This window comes from Peromyscus californicus, unplaced genomic scaffold, assembly GCF_007827085.1.
Source record: "Peromyscus californicus insignis strain IS unplaced genomic scaffold, ASM782708v3 Scaffold_6__1_contigs__length_162567912, whole genome shotgun sequence".
NCBI lineage: Eukaryota > Metazoa > Chordata > Mammalia > Rodentia > Cricetidae > Peromyscus > Peromyscus californicus.
In genome coordinates this window covers 31,006,068-31,025,162 of record NW_026294584.1, presented here as the reverse complement: position 1 = coordinate 31,025,162, position 19,095 = coordinate 31,006,068, and the positions used below count along the sequence as shown (strand labels likewise).

The window sequence follows — 19,095 nt, the reverse complement described above, 5'->3', positions numbered from 1 at the left end:
TCCATTTCTCCAGTTTGGGGGGTCTATCACACTCTTCTGGCCTTCCTGGGCACTGAGTGTGCCTGTAGTGTACATACATACATACATGTAAGCAAAAACACTTAGGCACGTAAAAAGTAAAAAATAAGTAAATATTAAAAATGTAATTTAAACACATTTACATAAATGTTTTACAAGGTAGAGGAGATTAAAAGACTTGCATAAAAGTTTTTATAAGATTTATTGGTCTTTGGAGGGCTAACCACTTTTGATAGAATAAACAAATTTTTCGCAGTACCAACACTGATAGCAAGATCATAATACACAGCATAGGATAGTGGCACACATCTTTAATCCCAGCACTCATGAGGTAGATAAAGGCAGGCAGGTGTCTGTGAGTTCAAAACCAGCCTGGTCTACATAGTGAGTTCCAGGACAGCCAGGACTACATAGTAAGACTCTGTCTTAAAATAAAATAACAATACACTACTGATACACTACTGTTGCAATTGCACATTATATACATCTATTGTACATCTGTATGGCAATATAAAACTAAACTGTTAATATGATCTTCTACTTCAATGAAGCCCCACTTTTGAAAATTATCATAAAATCTTCAATGATAAGAAAATAAACAAATGTATATATGTTTTCCTTGGGTTTTAAAAATAGAATGACAGACAAAGTTGAATAAAATGAAGGGTTGGACACACAGAAAAGAAAATTTTGAACAAATAAAGAAACCAAATAAGTTCTGCTTAGAGAACTGATTAGCCTAAGCAGAAATTGATGTCATTGTTAAGATGTGCCAATGTGCCTAGTGTTTAGATAAATCACTGTGCTGAGACACATTGTAGAGAGACTTGTGAGGGACTTGAACTTCTACCTTGAATAATAGCATTTGAAAAGTAATTTTCTGACATTGAACAGAATGTACGAGCGAGAAGTAAGACTGTAAAAAGAAAGGCTGTGCCTAGCGAAGCAAGGTACTGAGCTGTGTTAGAAGGAGACAGAGCGGGGGACAGCTTTCAGGTTGGGAGAGGACCTACCTCTGAGGTCATGGGACTGACTCAGATGGGTGAATGAAAACACATGCTTCTAGAAGGTTATATTGAATACTAATAGGACGGACAGGAGAAACCATGGACAGAATCCTAGGGAAAGCAGATGTCTCCGTGGAGACCACGTGCAAAATTTTCGTGTCAGATTTTCGTGGCTCAAATCCTAATTTCAGGGGTGATCGGGAGCAAATCCTTCAACTCCCGGGCATCATTTCCATCATCTAGAAAATGGGGACAGTAGACTCCACCTCATAAGGTTCAGATGAAGTTCCCAGCTCTTAAGTACTTAGCCAATGTGCACCTTCCTGCCGTTGCTTGTACTGAGAGCGCAACTCTCAGCTGTATATGCGTGAAGGACTACAATAAGCATGCTAATCCTTGCCACTCACCTCCCTGAAAAACAGCCTGGTTCTGCCCTGCAACTTCCCAAACCAGTCCTTGTTTCACTGTCCCAGTTAGCGGAGACAGCAGTTGCCTGGAACTGATCTACCATTCAGCTGAAGCCGGACCTGCCTTCTGCCCTCCTCTCCCCTTTTGTGACTGGAAGGTGCTCAGTGACAAGTGGCTGGGAGGCAGGGAAAGAAAAGAACGCTCTAGAGGTGACCTGTTGCTCTCATCTCTTCCTGTTCCATTTATATCAGGGAGAAGTATTTGCCCTTGGCGACGTGCTGTTTCCCGCTGGGTCTCGCCTCTTCCTGTCTCTCATCCCTCTCCACCTCTACCTTTTCTCATAATGGCAGATTGACTTCTCCAGCCGTGCAGCCAAGCTGCGTAACATAACACGTCCAAGTGCAGGCAGGTAGGTGTCCTTGTCCTATTTTGGGGTAATTGTTGAAGTGGTGTCCTCTGATTTCTCTGGCTGCTCTGTGGTATCCTTTCTCTGTCACAGACACCATAGCTGGGGTCAACAGTGGAGCAGGGCAAGGTGAAAGAGACACAAGTGGTCACAGCTACACTTCCATTTTCATCTTCGCGGTTGCTCCCTGCATGGTCTTTAGGGGACACGGTTCCTGCAGAGCCCCCAGGCTCCCTCCCAGGCCATTTTCATTCAATAAGACAAAAGCAATTCTTCTTTACGGAGAAAAAGAAGTCCCTTTTGTGGACTGAACTCTCTCCACTCCTATTCAGTTTCCACTGAGCCATGCTTAGGAATGTGAAGCCGAGGTCCCCAAAACAGAGCTGGGAAGGGTTAAGGTCAGTGCCATTGCAGCCGCCTGCCTTTGTGCATCTAACCTGGCTTTCTTCTTGGTCTGTGTATGTACTCCATGCGGTACTCAGGGCTCTTCCTGGGATCCCTTCTGCAGCGTTCAATGTCCCCTTTAGACTACCCATTCATACTGGAGTTTAAAATATAAGGCTGCAATCAATTGAAATGTGACCCCACTCAAGGCTATTTTCCACTTAAAAAGCATCAGAGGTAAGATCCCTGGGGTAGCATTTCAGATGCTAGCCAGAGAAAGGCTAGAGGGTACAAAATGATTTTAAACTATGACGAGGGGAGACTTCTTTGGTTCATTTTACTACTTCGAAGTGAAGAGACAAGACACTGGGTGAATCAAACCCAAATTATTCTTATTCCTTAAGTCTGTATCCTGAATTTCTGGTCACTGACATCTTTCGCCTCCTCCTCTTCGCTTTTTAGAGGAAATGTCCTATATCCTGATTTGTGATGAATTGCATCAGCTGTCGTAAGTTCTCATTGCCGCTCTATCGACTTTTCTTCTCCTGCCTGCTCTGTGCAACCCCACGGAACTTCTGGCAGCCCTTGTTATCTTATACAAACACGCAGCAGTGATAAAATTGCAACCGCAGAAATAGAGCCATTTGTATGGGCTCTTCACTGCCGTTTAATTTGTACCAGAACTCAAGTGACACAATGTATAGGCTGTGTTTTCTGACACGTCAAATTTTACAGAAATTGTGTTTCAGTTTATTTCAGTGGGAAATGGGGTATCAAAAGACACTACCATCTCAGGGGTGCATAAGCATGCCTACAAGCAAGTTTCCAAGTTGTAGAGACTCCTGTTCTGAAGATTTGAAAGTAGGTTTCAAGTAAGGCAATGAAGAATAAGACAGGCATGGCTTGAGTGAGCCACGTCACACATTCGAAATTTGGTCCCCTGTCGATAGAACTGCAGGAAGCCACAGACCTTTAGAGGGTGGAGCCTGGCTGGAGGAAGTAGGGTCTATGGGGGCGGGTCTAGAGAGTCTATCTGAGCCTTCCTGTGTGCTCTCTGCTTCCTGACTTCTAATAGGACCAAGTACCTCATACTCCTCTTCTACCCCTTTCCTACCATGACCCAGTGTTTCCCTTCTTAAAGCACAAGTCAAAATAAACCCTACCTGAAGTTGTATTTGTCCAGGATCTAGTCACAGCAATGAGCAGAGTGACCAGCACAACTGGTGTTGTCCCAAAGGAGGGACTGCAGCTCATATGCCTTATGTGAGGTTTAGTTTTCTCTTGGTGGTTTACGAGCATGAAAACCTGAGTAGGAAACTTTTACCAAAATCAGTCTGTTTCACACTCCTTTTTAAAATAAAATAGGAGGTTGAAATGTGACTCTTTCTCCTAATTCTATAAGCACCCCAGATTGTCCTCGCTTTTCTTTATTCATCTGGTTATTCATTCAGAAAACACTGCCTGGATACATTTGGTGCTGCCACCATTCCAGGATCTCCACAGGGTGGAGAACCGATTGAAGGCAGAGGACGAGGCCAGTTGGGACATCTGAGCTGATGGTGGTGATGACAATGGGGGTGGGTGGTTCTCAATCAGCTTTCTACTGCTGTGGCAAACAGCTGCGGTAACTTCGAGATGGAGAGGGTTATTTGGGGCTCATATTTTCTTTTAGGGTTTCAATTCCTGGTTGCTGCATTTGGGCTGTACTGAGGGATAACACTTGTGGTAAACTGATTACTTCATGGTAACCAGGAAGTGAAAGGAAAGAGACAGGAAGGGGCTCAGATCCCAATTGTGGTGATATTGTGTTCCCCAAAATATTGTGCACCCCAATAAACTTATCTGGGGTCAGAGAACAGAACAGCCACTAGATACAGAGGTCAGAAAATGGTGGCACACACACCTTTAATCCTAGTATTCCTAAGGCAGAGATCCGGATGGATCTCTGCGAGTTTAAAGCCACACTGGAAACAGCCAGGCATGGTGACTCAGGCCTTTAATCTCAGGAGCTGATGGCAGAAAGCAGAAAGGTATTTAAGGCGTGAGGACCAGGAACTAGAGCTGGTTAAGCTTTTAGGCTTTTGAGCAGCACAGTTCAGCTGAGATCCATTTGGATGAGGACTCAGAAGCTTCCAGTCTCAGGAAACAGGATCAGCTGAGGAACTGGCAAGGTGTGGTGGCTGTGGCTTGTTCTGCTTCTCTGATCTTCCAGCATTCACCCCAATACCTGGCTTCAGCTTTGATTTTGTTAATAAGACCTTCTAACAATTCATGCTACACCCAATATCTTCTTCCATGCCACACTTCCAAGGACATGACTTGTTTTGTCTAGATCTAGACTCCTAAAGGTTCTACTGGCTTACAATAGTACCACAGGCAGATAACCAAGCCTTTTGGACACGAACCTTTTGGGGACCATTTAAAAGTCCAAACCACAACATTGGTAAAACATTGATTTTGTTGGTAAATCTTCAAATTAATCTAAAATAGAAATTAATTTAAAATTAATTGATGAAAATATTTGGTAATATGTTAATTTAAGGAATAGAATAATAATATTAAAGCTCATACAAATCTAGGAATTCCTGTCATAAAGTGTCAAAGTTACAAAAGGAGTCCTATAATCAGTGGGACAGTGAAAGTATATCTGTGGATGTATATTTAGTATCCCATTTGAATAACTGACAGGAACTATATTATGTCATCATCATTATCATTATTATAGTCCCTAAACAGTTAGATTTGTAAGAAGAGACATACCCAAATCTTGCTGTTATAGAAAACAGTGGGATGTGGAACTCTTGGGAGACCATTTAATTCAGTCTTTTCATTACAAATAAGAAATCCAAGACACAGAGGCTAAGCCATTTGCAGGATGTGAACCACAGGAGTCATGGTAGTGCTGAGGGTGGAACCAAGATGTCTGATGTCTAGGGCAGGGGTCTCTTTCCTACAGGCAACAGCTTTCCAAGGAAGACTTGGAAATAAGTTTGTGGGATTTAGATGACCATTAAAGAGGGACTTTTAAAGTTCTTTCAATCTCTAAAGAACATTTTAAAAAGCCAAACATCTGATTTATTGTCAGATTAATTGACCACAAGAAAGTCTATGCCAATATCAGCAATTGTTCTTCACATACTTACTTTCCAAAAATAATTTTGGATAAATCTGGCTTTGGAATACAAGGTATTTTAACATGTGATTTATATTATTATTACTTTTGTATTTAAGACTTAGAAATAGAGACAGCAGTTTATTTAGGATTAGTAAGATGAGATTTTGCAAAGATTAAGAGTGGTTGATTGTGAGCCACTGCACATTATTCATCAAGTGACAAAAACGTTTCGTAGAGTCTCTTTAAGTATTAGAAGAATAGAGAACTGATGAGCAGTCTCGTAATTTTTAAGGAAAGCATTCTTTTTTCTTATGTGCATTGTGGTGAGTGTGTACACATTGTCTCATGTGTGCACACACTTGAATGTGTGGGTATACATGCATACAGATGCATGCAGAGACCCAAGGTGTGATGTTGGAAGTGTTCTATTTCCACCTCGTTCACTGAAGCAGGCTTTCTCCATTGACCTCAGAGCTTGTGGATATGACTAGTCTGCCAGCTGGCCCCGCGGCTCCCATCTCTGTCTTTGTAGAGATGGAGCTAAAGAGGACTGCCAAGCCTACCTGGCTTTTATGTGGGTTCTGGGGATCCAAACTCTAGTCCTGTGCTTGCAGAGCAAGCACTTCGGCCATTTACCCATCTCCTCCTCCCAGGAGACACAGCAAGGAACGATAACTCATGCTCTTGCTGTTAGAGGTCTTAGTGAATTTGAAAAGGCTCTTATTCTTCAGTTCCAGATGTATGAAGTAAGCAGCAGAAAAATAAAATGTAATAAAATCAATGGACTCATTTACTGTTTTTTAGATTTTATTTTAGATTATGAGGGAATTTCTTTGCCTCTGAATTCCAACTGCCCCATATAAAAGAACCAATGTATCTGCATATTTAACTTTGATTTGCTTTATCCATAATTGGAGTTTTTTTAGTACAAAATGATTCATGATAAGTTTCAATAAAAATTACTTGAAAATAATAATATTCAGAAAAAGGAAATAATATATATTAGAAATTAAAGGTTTTTATATATAATTATACATAATTATCTTTAAAAATATGTCAAAACTATTTTAAAAGGTTGAAGCTTATAATTTATTCATTTGTTATTTTGTTATTAAATTTTTTGGTTAATCAATATATCCAAGTGTTTAAAGCTTAAATTATAAAAAATAATATAAAGTCATGAGACTGACCTTAGATACTAACATAATACAGTCTCCATATTCATGTTAGTGGCAATGCTTTGTGGTTATTACCAGGCTGTGGCCTCTCTTCTGAGGATGATTTGAAATGTTTCTTTTGTGACTACATTAAAAAAAAGTTTGAGCTTTACAACTTAGTTTCTTGACATGATCTTTTGATCTGGTTTGCAATAGAATTCCAATTTAGTAACCCATACATAATACTGACCAGACTTGGAAAATTGGAAAGGTTTTATTAATTTTCACTGAATGAAGATTTGACACCCATAAGGATATTTAAGAAAATGCTAGTTCAGGTTTTGATAATAATTCTGGAATTTGAAAAATTATAGTAATTATAATGTAGAAATTTTTACATGCCAATTTTTTAAAGGCCATGGTGAGCATATGCTAAATTAGGGCTCTAGAAATGAAAAAGCATAGGATAATGTTTATAGGTCACAAAATTCATACCAGAAAACATCTTGAAAATGGTAACTATAAGCTTTTAATTTACACAAGTACTTCAGTACTATAAACCCTCCCAATTGTTAATTCTCCTGTAACTTTCTCTACATGAGCCACAGTAGTAAAAATTGTACTTAGATGTTAGAGATAGATAAAAACATCATTAACTAGCACCAGAATTACTTGAAAGTAATCGAAGCGTTCACAGGAATGTAGGATACAGATTAAGTGTCTAACTACATGGGAGAAAAACAGTCTAGTAAACAAAAGTAACTCCATGTCTCATGGTCACAGCCAGATGAACCCCAGTCACAAAACACTGGCTGGGAAAGTCAGAGAGGAAACCCAGACAGCCCATTTGACATTGCAATCCAAAGGAGCTACAAAAATTCTCATATGTGACAGACGATCTTACAAAGAAAGTCACCCTGTGGTGGCTATGCTTACCTTACATATGAGATCAATAAGATGGCAAACATATTAAAAACATTCTAAAGCAAATGGATTAGAGTAACACTTGCATTAGGTACAAAATATACAGCAAAATGAAACATCTTGTTAAATAAGCTTGCAGACTAATAATATCTCAGAGGAACACGTTTTCACATTTATTTGTCTTACTGTATTTGATAGTTATTATCATAGGTATATGTGTTTGTTACTGCATGAAGTTTCTAGAATGTTTGTATATATTATCTCTAGCTAGCCTCATGATGGTATCTGTAAAAGTAATTTTAAAAGTATTACTCCTAGAGTAAAAGAGACTAAGAAATCCCATACTTTTATGAGCAGTTATGTACAGAATTACTGAAGCATTTGAGGAAATTGCCCCTTGACCATTACCAAGTCATCACTACAAATGGATGTTTTCTACTAAAGCAAAAACTGTCTGTTCCTACACTGAATGTTGCCAATACTTGTTATAAAATTAGATATGAAATCCTTGTCTTTTAGTGGAGAAATCATTATTTGTTAAGATCTGTCGGTGAACATTTATGAACGTGGGTCCCATCTTAACAGTGTTCTTGATTATAACAATTGGGGTGTGAATAGAACAGTAGTGCTTCAGTGTTACATCAACAAGTAGTACAGTATCCAATTATCTGGGCCTGGAGTCTAAGTTGTCAGTCGTGGCTCAGTTGCATACTGACAGATGAGAAACAGCGTCCCACACTTGCACACAATGGGCCAATGACAACATCTGTCACACTCTTCCATATTGTCTGCACAGAAGGCAGGACCATTAGGCAGGTCTTCACAAACGGCATTAGGATCCTGGAATGGGGGAAGAGGGAAATATAAGCATTGTTAGTGTTACCACTAACAATTAGTGTTACCAAGGAGACTGACATACATGCATGAACAAATATAATAATGACTTACCTTACTTTAATATGGTTCAACAGTTCAAAATAAATAAATGGACAATGGCCAGAGTGATAAGAAGTGCAAGAGGTAAGCTGTTTAAAAAGTAAACAGGCACATGGATGATAAATGTTAATATTCTTTCTGCTGGTTAGATGCTAGTGGAAATGGTACAACAAAAATAAACAAAGCAGTTTATTTCTCTGCCAGATCTCTGCTTCTAAACATTACCTGCTAGCACTTCCTGTTTCTCTGAGGATCTACTTCCTGCCTGCCTTTCCTGTGGCCTCTCTCTTTGCCTCCTCTCTTAGCCAGGCCTCCTGGGTGGGAGCCTCTTGGCTGTGCTTCTAATGTACTAAAACAGACCTCTTCATTTTCAAATTTATCAAAAAGCCTGGCAAATAGATACTTGAATTTCTCTCTTTCCTTCTAGAATATATGCTGAACTTCACCTTCTGTTAAGAATTGAATGGAAATGCACTTAGTATTCTGTTCAGCTTTATATTGTTATCATTTATGTAATTAATGCTTCATATTATTATTTTTCATAGGAATTACACTCACCACAAAGGACTGTGTGGTGTAGTTCAAAGAGAAAAGATGTATTCCCACATTTGTATACTTTTTCTTAAGATGGCTTACTATTCTTATATCACCCAGGTGAATTTTTTGTGTAATCCTCCGAACAGTGTTTCCTGTGAGCACAAAGGTATTGTGAATTTTGGGCACTAGAGAGGTCTTGATGAGATTTTTACTATTACCCTGGTGGAGGGTTGAGACTGAGGTCCATTTTCTTGGTTTGTTCTTAAATATGTCTTAACTTAAGACCTGCTGCATTCAACCCAAAGGATCAGCGATTGTGTGCTTGATGGATATATTTTTAGAAAGCTGAATTATTCATACTGCCCATCTACATAGACTATGTTTATGTTATGTTTTGTTCCAACTGCTAAATATTTGAAACAATTCTATAAGAAAATTAGCTATGGGTGCTTTAGAACTAACCAGCTGACTGAAAGTTGAGTGATGGTAACTCTTCACTTCTTATTCCACATGCTTCGCACTGAATGTCACTTCCACACATTGCCACAAGTTAAAAAGAGACCAGAGATCTTACAGAGCCAGTTATCTGAGCTAAGCCTTATTGTATGTCTCTGAGATGTCCCCATGGTCCTGTCATGTAAAAAATAATAATAGACAGACCTATGTCAAAATCAGAATATGTAGTGAAAAACATTAACAAAAATAACCTCAAATTAATAAAAGTCTGAACTTTATGTCTGAAAGTTTGTTAATCAAACCCAATTCCCTCTGAACAAATTGTGCTCTCTACTCTTCCTTAGGCTAATCCTTTTCCATCTTCATAACCCTTACATCTCTGGGCTCTAAAAGGGATTTAAGCATTTTCGATGCAACAAACTCCAGTTGCCCATGTTTGAAGATTTCAGCTCATTGGATGTGATGAACATATTTCATTTTCTTCAAAGTTACTCTCTCTTTGTATCAGAGAGCTCAACAATCCTTGGGTGTAGAATTTAAGTTATGTTCTCAACATTGTGAATCATTTCTCTTCTAAAACTACACACAGTTTAGACTGATGATAAACGCTAAATGGCTCAACATAGCTAGCCAAACACTTCTCATGAAGGCTCCATAATCTCCAGATTCTGTGTGCTGCCATTGGATAAATAGCCTGAGATCAGGGACTGTTATTTGTTTTTATACTACAGCATCATAATGACTGTGCTGTCACAGCCCTGCACTGTACTGAAAACATCTAGAATGGATGCTGAACACTGTGTTTACAGCAACTGGACATCTATTTGCATCACATTCCAGGCAAATACGAGTATAGATGCCCCCATCACATTTCTTTGGTTATGATGCATTTATTTATAGTGAGCTTATTTGCCAAATGGTGAATGGATCTGACTGATGCATCAAACAGAATCATCTCATAAGTCTTAAAGACCTGAACATTTGGCTGAAGGTCCAATATAACTAGATGTTTATATTTTAGTTTTTGTTATTTATTTAGGCAAAGAATCTGAAGTCTAGCTGTTGTGGGGTTTAGTTGCAGTTCCACCTACAGGAGAGGCTAAGACACAAGGACTCCTTGAGCCCAGGAGTTCAAGGCCAACCTGGGCAACATGATGAGCTCTGTGCTCACAACCAACCAAAACAATTAATAAACCACCAACCAAATGCCCCCCCCAAAGCAATAACCACAATCAAAACAAAAATCTAAAATGAGATGTGTGGTGACATTTTCACTTGGTTAAAAGCCCCTTTTTTATTTTCTTAACTTTGGTTAAACAATGAACAATCCCTGGTTTAAAAAATATAAAATAAACAAGTTAAAAGGAAAAAAAGAAAGGAAACAAACCCCACGCTTGCTCATATGAGTCTACTCTTCAATACAGCATCCCATTGATCTGGCTTATCTGTCCGGGGATGTAATCCATTAATGATAAAGCTGTTTCATCCAGGCACAAAGTAATATTTAAACATAGATTCACAGCTACCTGGTGACAGCTACGTGACAGTTAAATATTAATGTCCCACATGAATGCAATTTGAAAAACAAGCTGAAGTTAAATAATACATATCATGTGGCTAAAAGGGAAGGTGGGCTGATGATTCATCCGTGGAAACCCGACACGGAACTCCTCCGCCTCTCGGGAAAACCAGGTGGAGAAAAGCATCCTTTGGGTCATTGAAGGACTGTTAATGTCTATTTAGCAAATGAAAAATTCTGTTTTTTTTTCCCAATTCTTCCACAGAAGGTGTGAGAAGACCTATAGAGCTGTCAATCTGTACTCTGTACTTCCAAAGAGCATCAAAGCTAGCACATCACGATACATGACAGATCCTTTGGTTTTTTTCACATTTTTGAAAGCAGGAAAAATAACTGACTTAGACCTTCCATTGGCGGGTTTAGTTAATTAGGAATTTCCAGTTTTATAGGTTGATTTAGGCATGGGAAAAATCCACATGTGTGGGAATGTCAGATATGACATAACTATATGTCTGGCTTGTGTGGATCTGCACGTGCATAAAGCAGAGGGTTTCTCTTCTCTGGCAGTCTTTTGGAACTTCCAACATGGCTGCTTACAAGCTCAAAGGATTAAATTGGTGGTCTTTGTTTATCCTCTGGTCATCTGAATTTATGTTTATCTTTTAAAAGACTTTCTTCCCCTCACAAAGTAACCCTCCTTTCCCAATTTCTCCATTAGAGTTCAGTGGTGTTTTCTCACTATTCACACCTGTGTCTAAATCCCCCTCACAGAAGATGGGCAAGCTGAAGAAAATTTTGTGTACTTGCTCAGCAAGACTGAGCATCTAATAGACTTGTGTGCAGAACTAACTAGCTAACAGCAACTAAATCTAGCTAGAGACTGGAAGAATGAACCAACTTGATAGCCCCTAACCATGAGCACTGAGAATATATTGGGGGTATAAATACATTCTCAGTGCTCAGTGTTAGGAGCTATCAAATTTATCAAGTGAAGAACTACACAGTGGCGCCTATGGTTATACATGTCCCAGGACCTCCTTGAGGAGCCAACCTGAGAACTATTGTGACGCTGAGGAGGATTCTTTGAATAAAGTGGACAACCTTTAACACAAAAGAATTTCTTGAAGGAATATGCTGTTTCCCTTAAGAAAAGTTTGAGTGCTTAAAAATGCTCTATAAAATGGATGATGCATTTTGAATGTGAATAATGTTACTCACAAACATCCCACCGATGTTCGTTGGGTTTCCATATTTATCTTTGTTGTAACTAGATGTCATATTCATTCATGCTTCACAGGTGAAGGAATAATGCAATTGGCCTTATTTCATTGCTGCATGCTTTGAGTTTTCATTCATCCACGGTGGGTGTGCAACACCATCATTGTAAACACCTCCCACCATCTCCCCTGGTTCCATTATTACCATTTACCAACAGCAAAACTTGAGCATCCCGGTCGGCAGCACTGTTTACCAAAGCCTGCCATTCTTGTTTGATCAGACTGTTCTGCTATGAGATCACGCTTGTTTAACCCAAGCACAGATGGTGCCTGAATAAAACGCAACGAAAGAAAGAAAGGACCTGCCCAGAACCACAGGCACAAGTCACAACAGGGCCTTGAGAGAGCAGCCTGTGGCAGGAAGCAGCCTTCCAGTCCCCACCTCCGCCCTCAGCTCAGCCTTCTGCATGGAAGGAAAAATCACACCCAGGAAAGAGGCCCTCGCTTCCTTCTGTTTAAACTCTTAGCTATTATTCTAAAGGACTATTATTCTAAAGGACTATTATTCTAAAGAAAGCACACTGCCCTTCAAGCTTTCTCAAGTCTTGCTACTGCTTGGGAACCAATGCAAGAGCTCTCTCTCTGCAAACCGGCCTGGGAAATAGGAAGAGCAGGGGGCAGGTGGTAAAAACATCCCTATGCTTCCGAAGGCAGATCCACCCCGCGTGTCCTTTCTCACCAGATGTGCAGACAGCTGAGGGTAGCAAACAGGATCCCCATAATGAAGGCCAAGGGGATGGCCAGAAACACCGTCAGGAACTTGTAGATCACATATTTGCTGATTTCAAAGAGGGCATGGCTGCAGATCCACACTTTGTCAAAGGAGTGTGTAGTCTCAGGTTCTGCAATCAGATCATCGAAGCCCAGCTGCAGAGACAAGACACAAGGACCCATGCTGTCACCCAACCTGTCTGGAGGGGTAGGGGGTGGGGAGAGGAACAGAGGCCTTATAAGCAGGAGAAGTCCGCAGGAAAGATGGCTATAGAGTATTCCCAGCGTTTCTTAGGGTGACAGTAGGCACACATTCCTGGCTGTGCAGGGAGCCTGAGGGCTGTCTGTGCAGGGCCAACAGGACCAGTCACCACTGATGGGCACGAGTTGAAGGGGCATCCCCCTGCAGAGAGCCAGGGACCCACAGCAGCCTCCAGCCTGGGTGAGGACCTGCCTGAAACTCACCTTGAGATGCGAGTTGAGCCGATGAGGATCCCGGTCGTGACTCGAGTCCACATACTTCTCAGGATCTGCGTAGTCGACACCACTGTGGTGGCTGTAGGCGTCGTCAGCCATGAAGAGCTGCACGTCAGCCTTCTCGGTCTCCAGCCCCATGGTGGCTGGCGCTGCGCGAGCGGCTCGGGTCGGTCGGTCCCCGGGCAGCGCGGGCCACCCCTTCCCGTGGCGCCCAGCCCCGCCCCGCCTCGCCTCGCCTAGGTCGCGCTGCCCCGGCGGGCGGTGGCCGCTTCCCGCTGCCGGTTCCCGCTCCCGGCCTTGGCTGGCCGAGGCCCGCCCCGCCCCGCCGGGCCTGCGGGGTGGGAGGGCACCTCTCCGGTTGCTTGCCAGGGCCCGAAGGAGCACCGGGTAGCGGCCCCGATGAGTCACCTCCTGGCTCAGTGGAGCTGGGCAAAGCGGGCCTCCAGGGCCACTTGGCTAGCAGTTCAGACCCGGGTGCCTAAAAGCCAGCAGATTGGCCAGGGAGATGGGTGTACTGGAGGGAGGTCTCGAGGTGCTTGTGGGGTAAGCGATAGGAAAGTCTGCATTTATCCCTTAGTTCGTTTAACGTCTTTGGCACCTGCTCCTCATCTTGAGAGAATAGATGTTAATTCAGGCAAAACTTTTACTTGGTCCCTAACTCACAGTAGGCATCCCATCAGCATGGCTGCCGCACAGTGAGGCTAGGAGCCACGCATACTGAATGACAGGTGCTGGACTCCAGCAGTCCTTCAGTTTTCCCAGAGTTGAGTATGTGAGACTTGTTCTGGGAGTTTGCACCGTCATACCTCAAGGAGAGGTCAGGTCTTTTACCTCCAAACTACAGCTAACTCTTGATTTTCCCTTGAGTCGGGACTTTGTTCAAAGATGTCAGGAATTACTAACATGCAGACAGATCTGCAATACCCTCACAGGAGCAGCGTAAACAGAAGCACAAAACCATGCCATGGTACATGAAGGAGCCTGCTGATCATTCTCTCAAGAGCTTCAGAAGGGAGGAGTTGGCATAAAGGGTTTACTGGCTGGTAAACTTTACACATTTGCTTGCGGGAAACAGGAATATAGTGAATATAGATTTAGAAAGATGCTTGCAGGTGGAGGACCATGTACCGCGTTCAGCAGGGGTCAGCGCCAGCTGCGCATACCAAAGCCCTTGTAGGAACTGGATTGGAAGGGTTCTTTGAAAAAGAAAGAGCCGTATTAGGGGAATAATGAAAGTTACACAAACAAAACAAACAAACAACAACAATAAAAAACAGGAGCTGAATGGGGGACATACTTTGGAGCTAAAATTCTGTCTTTTATAAACAAAATGTGAAACTTCTGCTACGGCAGTGTGTGACTGGCAGTGCGGCAGCATGCAGGGTTGAATCCCAGGACCTGGCGGCCCCTCCCCTCCCTCATGTAGCACTTTTACTCAAGCCTCCAGCGACCCCTGTGCTTATACTTACCCTTCCTGGTTTTATGTAAGTTCTTTTGAATTCAAAGGGATGACACTGGCCTTACATTTACTGCTTTTTCCCTGGTAGTTCACTCTCCTGCATTCATTCAAACAGGCTGACTTTCTTGAGAAGTAGATAGCGTCTAGATCAGTGGTTCTCAACCTGTGGGTCGTGACTCTTTCACAGTGTTCACCTAAGACCACAGGAAAACACAGATATTTACATTATGATTTGTTACAGAAGCAAAGTACAGTTATGAAGTAGCAACAAAAATAACTTTATGGTTACAGGGTCACCACAACATGAGGAACTGTATTAAAGGGTGGCAGCATTAGGAAGATTGAGACCCACTGGTCTAGATGCTGCTTTCCGAAGGCAGGAGTCTGCAGGGGAGGCCATCATGTTGATTACCAGGACATGGAAGAGATAGTTGACATCCAATTAATCTTTGATAAGGCTTACATTTCCTCAAAACTAATGTGTTTCATGAAAAGAAGAAAACCACATGACTGCAGTCTGCATGGTGGCTGAGCATCTGGCTTTGAGGCTTCATCCCTTCCAAGTCTTTGGAGTACTTTCACATTTTCAACACAGTTATTTGGGCAATTGACAGAACCACTGCAAATAATTGCTGAATTTTTCAGGCAGTAGAGATAGGAGGCAACTAAGAGGTGAAACTAACATGCCTTTTATTGGGCAGTTTCAGTTATAGATTCATTTGTAAAATTATAGGTCTTTATTAAAAAAAAAGATATCTCTGAAGCCAAAACTAAAAATAGAAGCTGTCTAGATTTGGTGTATGCCATATAGAATTTAAAAGTAGAAGCTGTTTAGATTTGGTGTATGCCATATAGAATTTAAAAGATGAAGAGTCACATGTTGACTTACTGAATATATCCCTCTACCACTGGTTGAAACTGGATGACACTCTTATTTTAGTGGCATTCTTGCCCGTTTCACTATTTTAATTCATCAAGCTTTTTAAAGCATCGCTATAAGAATGATTTTGCTTATCCTACTAGAATATTCTTAGACCGTGGCAGTTACCATTGTCCTCAAGGGAATTAAACCAGCATGATTCCCACAGAAAAGATGGTTCCATGCGTGCTAACCTGATAGATTTTCCAAGAAAGAAAGTAAGGGAGATGTGTTAGAGCTAAATGGCTGAGTATACAGTCGTATTTTCCAGAGTGCTGGATTACCCTCCAGTGAGCCTCAAAAACATATTCTGCTATGAAGAAGGCGACATAAAATCTCATATTAAATCCATGCGGTTGCTTTCATTTTCTCTGTTACATGTCCTGGTTTCTAATAAGATGAAGTTTTAGATGGCATATTAAAATAATGGGGGAGTTTAGCTTGATCATAGATTAGTATTTGTGAGTAGGATTTTGTTCCTTCATTTTCCCCTCATATTGTCTAAGAAAGAAGTTCTTTTTGGGGGGGGGCTTATTTTACTGTGTTTGTGAATATGCATATGAATAAAGTCTATTTTCCTCTTCAGTTTTCTTCTCAAATCACAAACATATCTTCTGATGCCTTGTATTGCTCATATACAGCTTTAATCATTGGCTATTCATGGAACTGCTCATTCATGAAATAATTTATTGATAGTTAAAGCACTTGGGTTAGAGGAGGCTTGCTCAGCCTCCACATTATTGGCATATTCAGCCAGGTCATCCTGTGCTGTGAGGGCTTATCCCATGGACCATACAATGTTTAGCAACATCCCTGGCTTCTACCCTACTAGCTGTCATTACTGCTGCCCAGTCATGACAACCCCAAATGTTTCCAGACATTGCCAAATGTCCCCTGAGGACCCAAGTCACCTTTCCCCCAGTTCCTGGATCTGAGAGCCTTAGAATTTGACACTATTGAATAATGTCACATGAATGGGAAAATGGAGGCTGCACTGTGCATTAAGACAGAGTTTGGAATTATACTAATAACTTATCAGAAACCCCCTTTTGTTAATTGTGAAACAGCTTCATGTCTATAAAAAATTAAGTCCAACATAAAATTACATGTAGGTACATAAAAAAGTTAAGCTTGGAGCTGGGCAGTGGTCGAGCGCACCTTTAATTCCAGCCCTGGGGAGACAGAGGCAGGCAGATCTCTGTGAGTTCAAGACCAGCCTAGACTACAGAGCGAGTTCCAGGACAGCCAAGGCTACACAGAGAAACCCTGTCTTGAGGGAAGGGGAAAGAAAGTAAAGAAAGAAGGAAAGTTAAGCTTAAGGATTTTGTCTATTCTTTAACATTTTCAAAATACCAGTTAACAAAATTTCAGTGAAATATTGGTTATCCGTTAAGGAATATGCAGTTCCATCAGGAGACCCCCAAGAAGAAGCAACTTCCAAATCTTGTCGGTCTGCAGAGCTTGCAGTTTCTTCACAAAGGCAGGGCTGGTTTAGTTGATTATATCTGAAAATCATGGATTAGGGGATGTCTTGATCCTTTGTATTTCATCTTAAGACCATATGAAATTCAGGGATTTTTGGCAAATCACACTTATTGAATAATTTCCTCACGTTTTAGGTGACTTGAATTGAGGAATTCCTGTCTTTGTGAGGAGAGCAGCCAGGCTTCTGCTGATCAGGTTTCACTGTCACAAGGACAAAGCTTGAGAAATTTGGAGACACCGTTGTTTGAACTGCTCTCTCCACGGCACAGTGGACTTTGAATAAGTAATTACTCAAATAACTCTCTACTTTCTTTTTAAAATCACACCTTTCCCTCTCTTCCCCACTTTCCCTCCAACTCCTGACAATATACTGGACCCTGCCCCCTGCCTGAAGTTTAAAGGAGCAGATAAAAAGTGGGGGGTCATTAAAGACCTTCAGTTATCACACTTGTGAAGTGGTGCCAAATACTTTATGAAAGGTCCCCCCACCTTTTTTTTTTACATGCCATTTGTCTTTTCTCCCTATCCCATGTAAAGTAAGTCTTGCATCAGTGAACCAGGAATTTCTGGTTTAATATTCAGACATAGGAGCTTGTTTATAATTGGTGCCAGCTTAATATTTTATCTGTTTCAAATAGGACCTCCCCGGCTCAAAAAATGCCATACACGAGAATGTTCTGAATCACCTTTTGTGTGGGAAGGCCTGGCCCTTAGGAACAACAGGGGGAAAGAGCGCATGTTTGAGAAGTCTGTATCCACTGTTGATGGTGACTGGAGAGGGCATTCTATTCTCATTCAGAACAATGCAAGATGATTAATTTTAGCATTATTTTATCCTGTTTTCCATAAGTAAAGGATGTTCCTGTTTAGCCTTCTAAGTATTTCATTGATTTCTGGAGTATTGTATATACTAAAGAGACATCTCTATAGGACTTTGATGCTTTATCTTTCCGGTACATGAAATAGGAGCTCATTAACCTTTAGTGAGCACTCAATTTAAGTTCCACTTTTAAGAAGCGCAATTTCCTCTCTGTGCAGGTGGGATCCTGGCTTTTGCAACACGGTGGAGCTGTCTTTTCCCAGTCTCAACAACGGATCACAAAGTTGTTTTCCTGACTTGAGGTTAAACATTTTTATTACATCTATCTATTAATTTTGTATGTGCATGCCACGGCCCATACATGGAGGTCAGAGGGCAGCCCAAGGGGCTTGGTTCTCTTCCTCCACAATGTAGGTCCCGGGGATGGAAATCTGATTGTTAGGTTAGGTAAAAAGTGCCGTAAACCACAGAACCATCCACCCGGTGCTTGATTTGAGATTTTATTTTAGACTGTAGTGGGTAGCCATTCCAGCTTTGATCTGGAAGTTCCAAGCCCCATTGAGACTTCGGCAACTGTCACGCCTACAAGGCGGGGCCAAGGGAGGCACCTGGAGACTCGAGATCTGGATGGGCCAGTTCTCTCCCTGTTCTGGGACCCTGGACGGTGGAGGTGGGCCAAGCAGAGCTCCAGAGAACACCGCTGGACTGCGATACACCTTCCCCAGACCCCGCGACCTACCTATCCCTTAATTTGTAAGTTACGCCATTAAATAAATCTCCTTTTAACTACATGGAGTGGCCTTAATAATTTCACCAATATTAGACAAAAAAAAATTATTATAGCTCAGATTTAAGGCTTTGTCTTGTATAATAATAATTTTCTTTCTCTGTGTGTATGTGTGCACTCATGTGCATGCATATATGTGGTGTACTTGTGTGTGTTCAGGTGTACTTGCCCCTGTGTCAACATGTGAAGGCCAGAGGCTGGGGCCTGGTACCTTCCTCTATTGCTGTTCACCTTGCTCTCGTGAGACTGAGTCTTTCAGTGAACTTGGAACTCATCATTTTGGCTCAACAGTC

At 41.5% G+C, this 19,095-nt stretch overlaps 1 protein-coding gene and 1 long non-coding RNA gene across 2 annotated transcripts; one reads left to right on the top strand and one right to left on the bottom strand.

Annotated features, from left to right (window-relative positions):
- Positions 1-1,552: 1,552 nt before the first annotated feature.
- Positions 1,553-18,802, top strand: LOC128098497 (uncharacterized). Its single transcript, XR_008214271.1, has 3 exons — positions 1,553-1,842; positions 17,330-17,478; positions 18,234-18,802. It is a non-coding gene; the product is annotated as an uncharacterized LOC128098497 (long non-coding RNA).
- Cav2 (caveolin 2) lies at positions 6,751-13,758 on the bottom strand. Its single transcript, XM_052719706.1, has 3 exons — positions 13,321-13,758; positions 12,824-13,011; positions 6,751-8,259 (listed from the first exon to the last, which is right to left on the bottom strand). The coding sequence occupies exons 1-3, from the start codon at positions 13,468-13,470 to the stop codon at positions 8,109-8,111; spliced, it is 489 nt and encodes a 162-aa protein (XP_052575666.1). The 5' UTR covers positions 13,471-13,758; the 3' UTR covers positions 6,751-8,108.
- Positions 18,803-19,095: the final 293 nt, after the last annotated feature.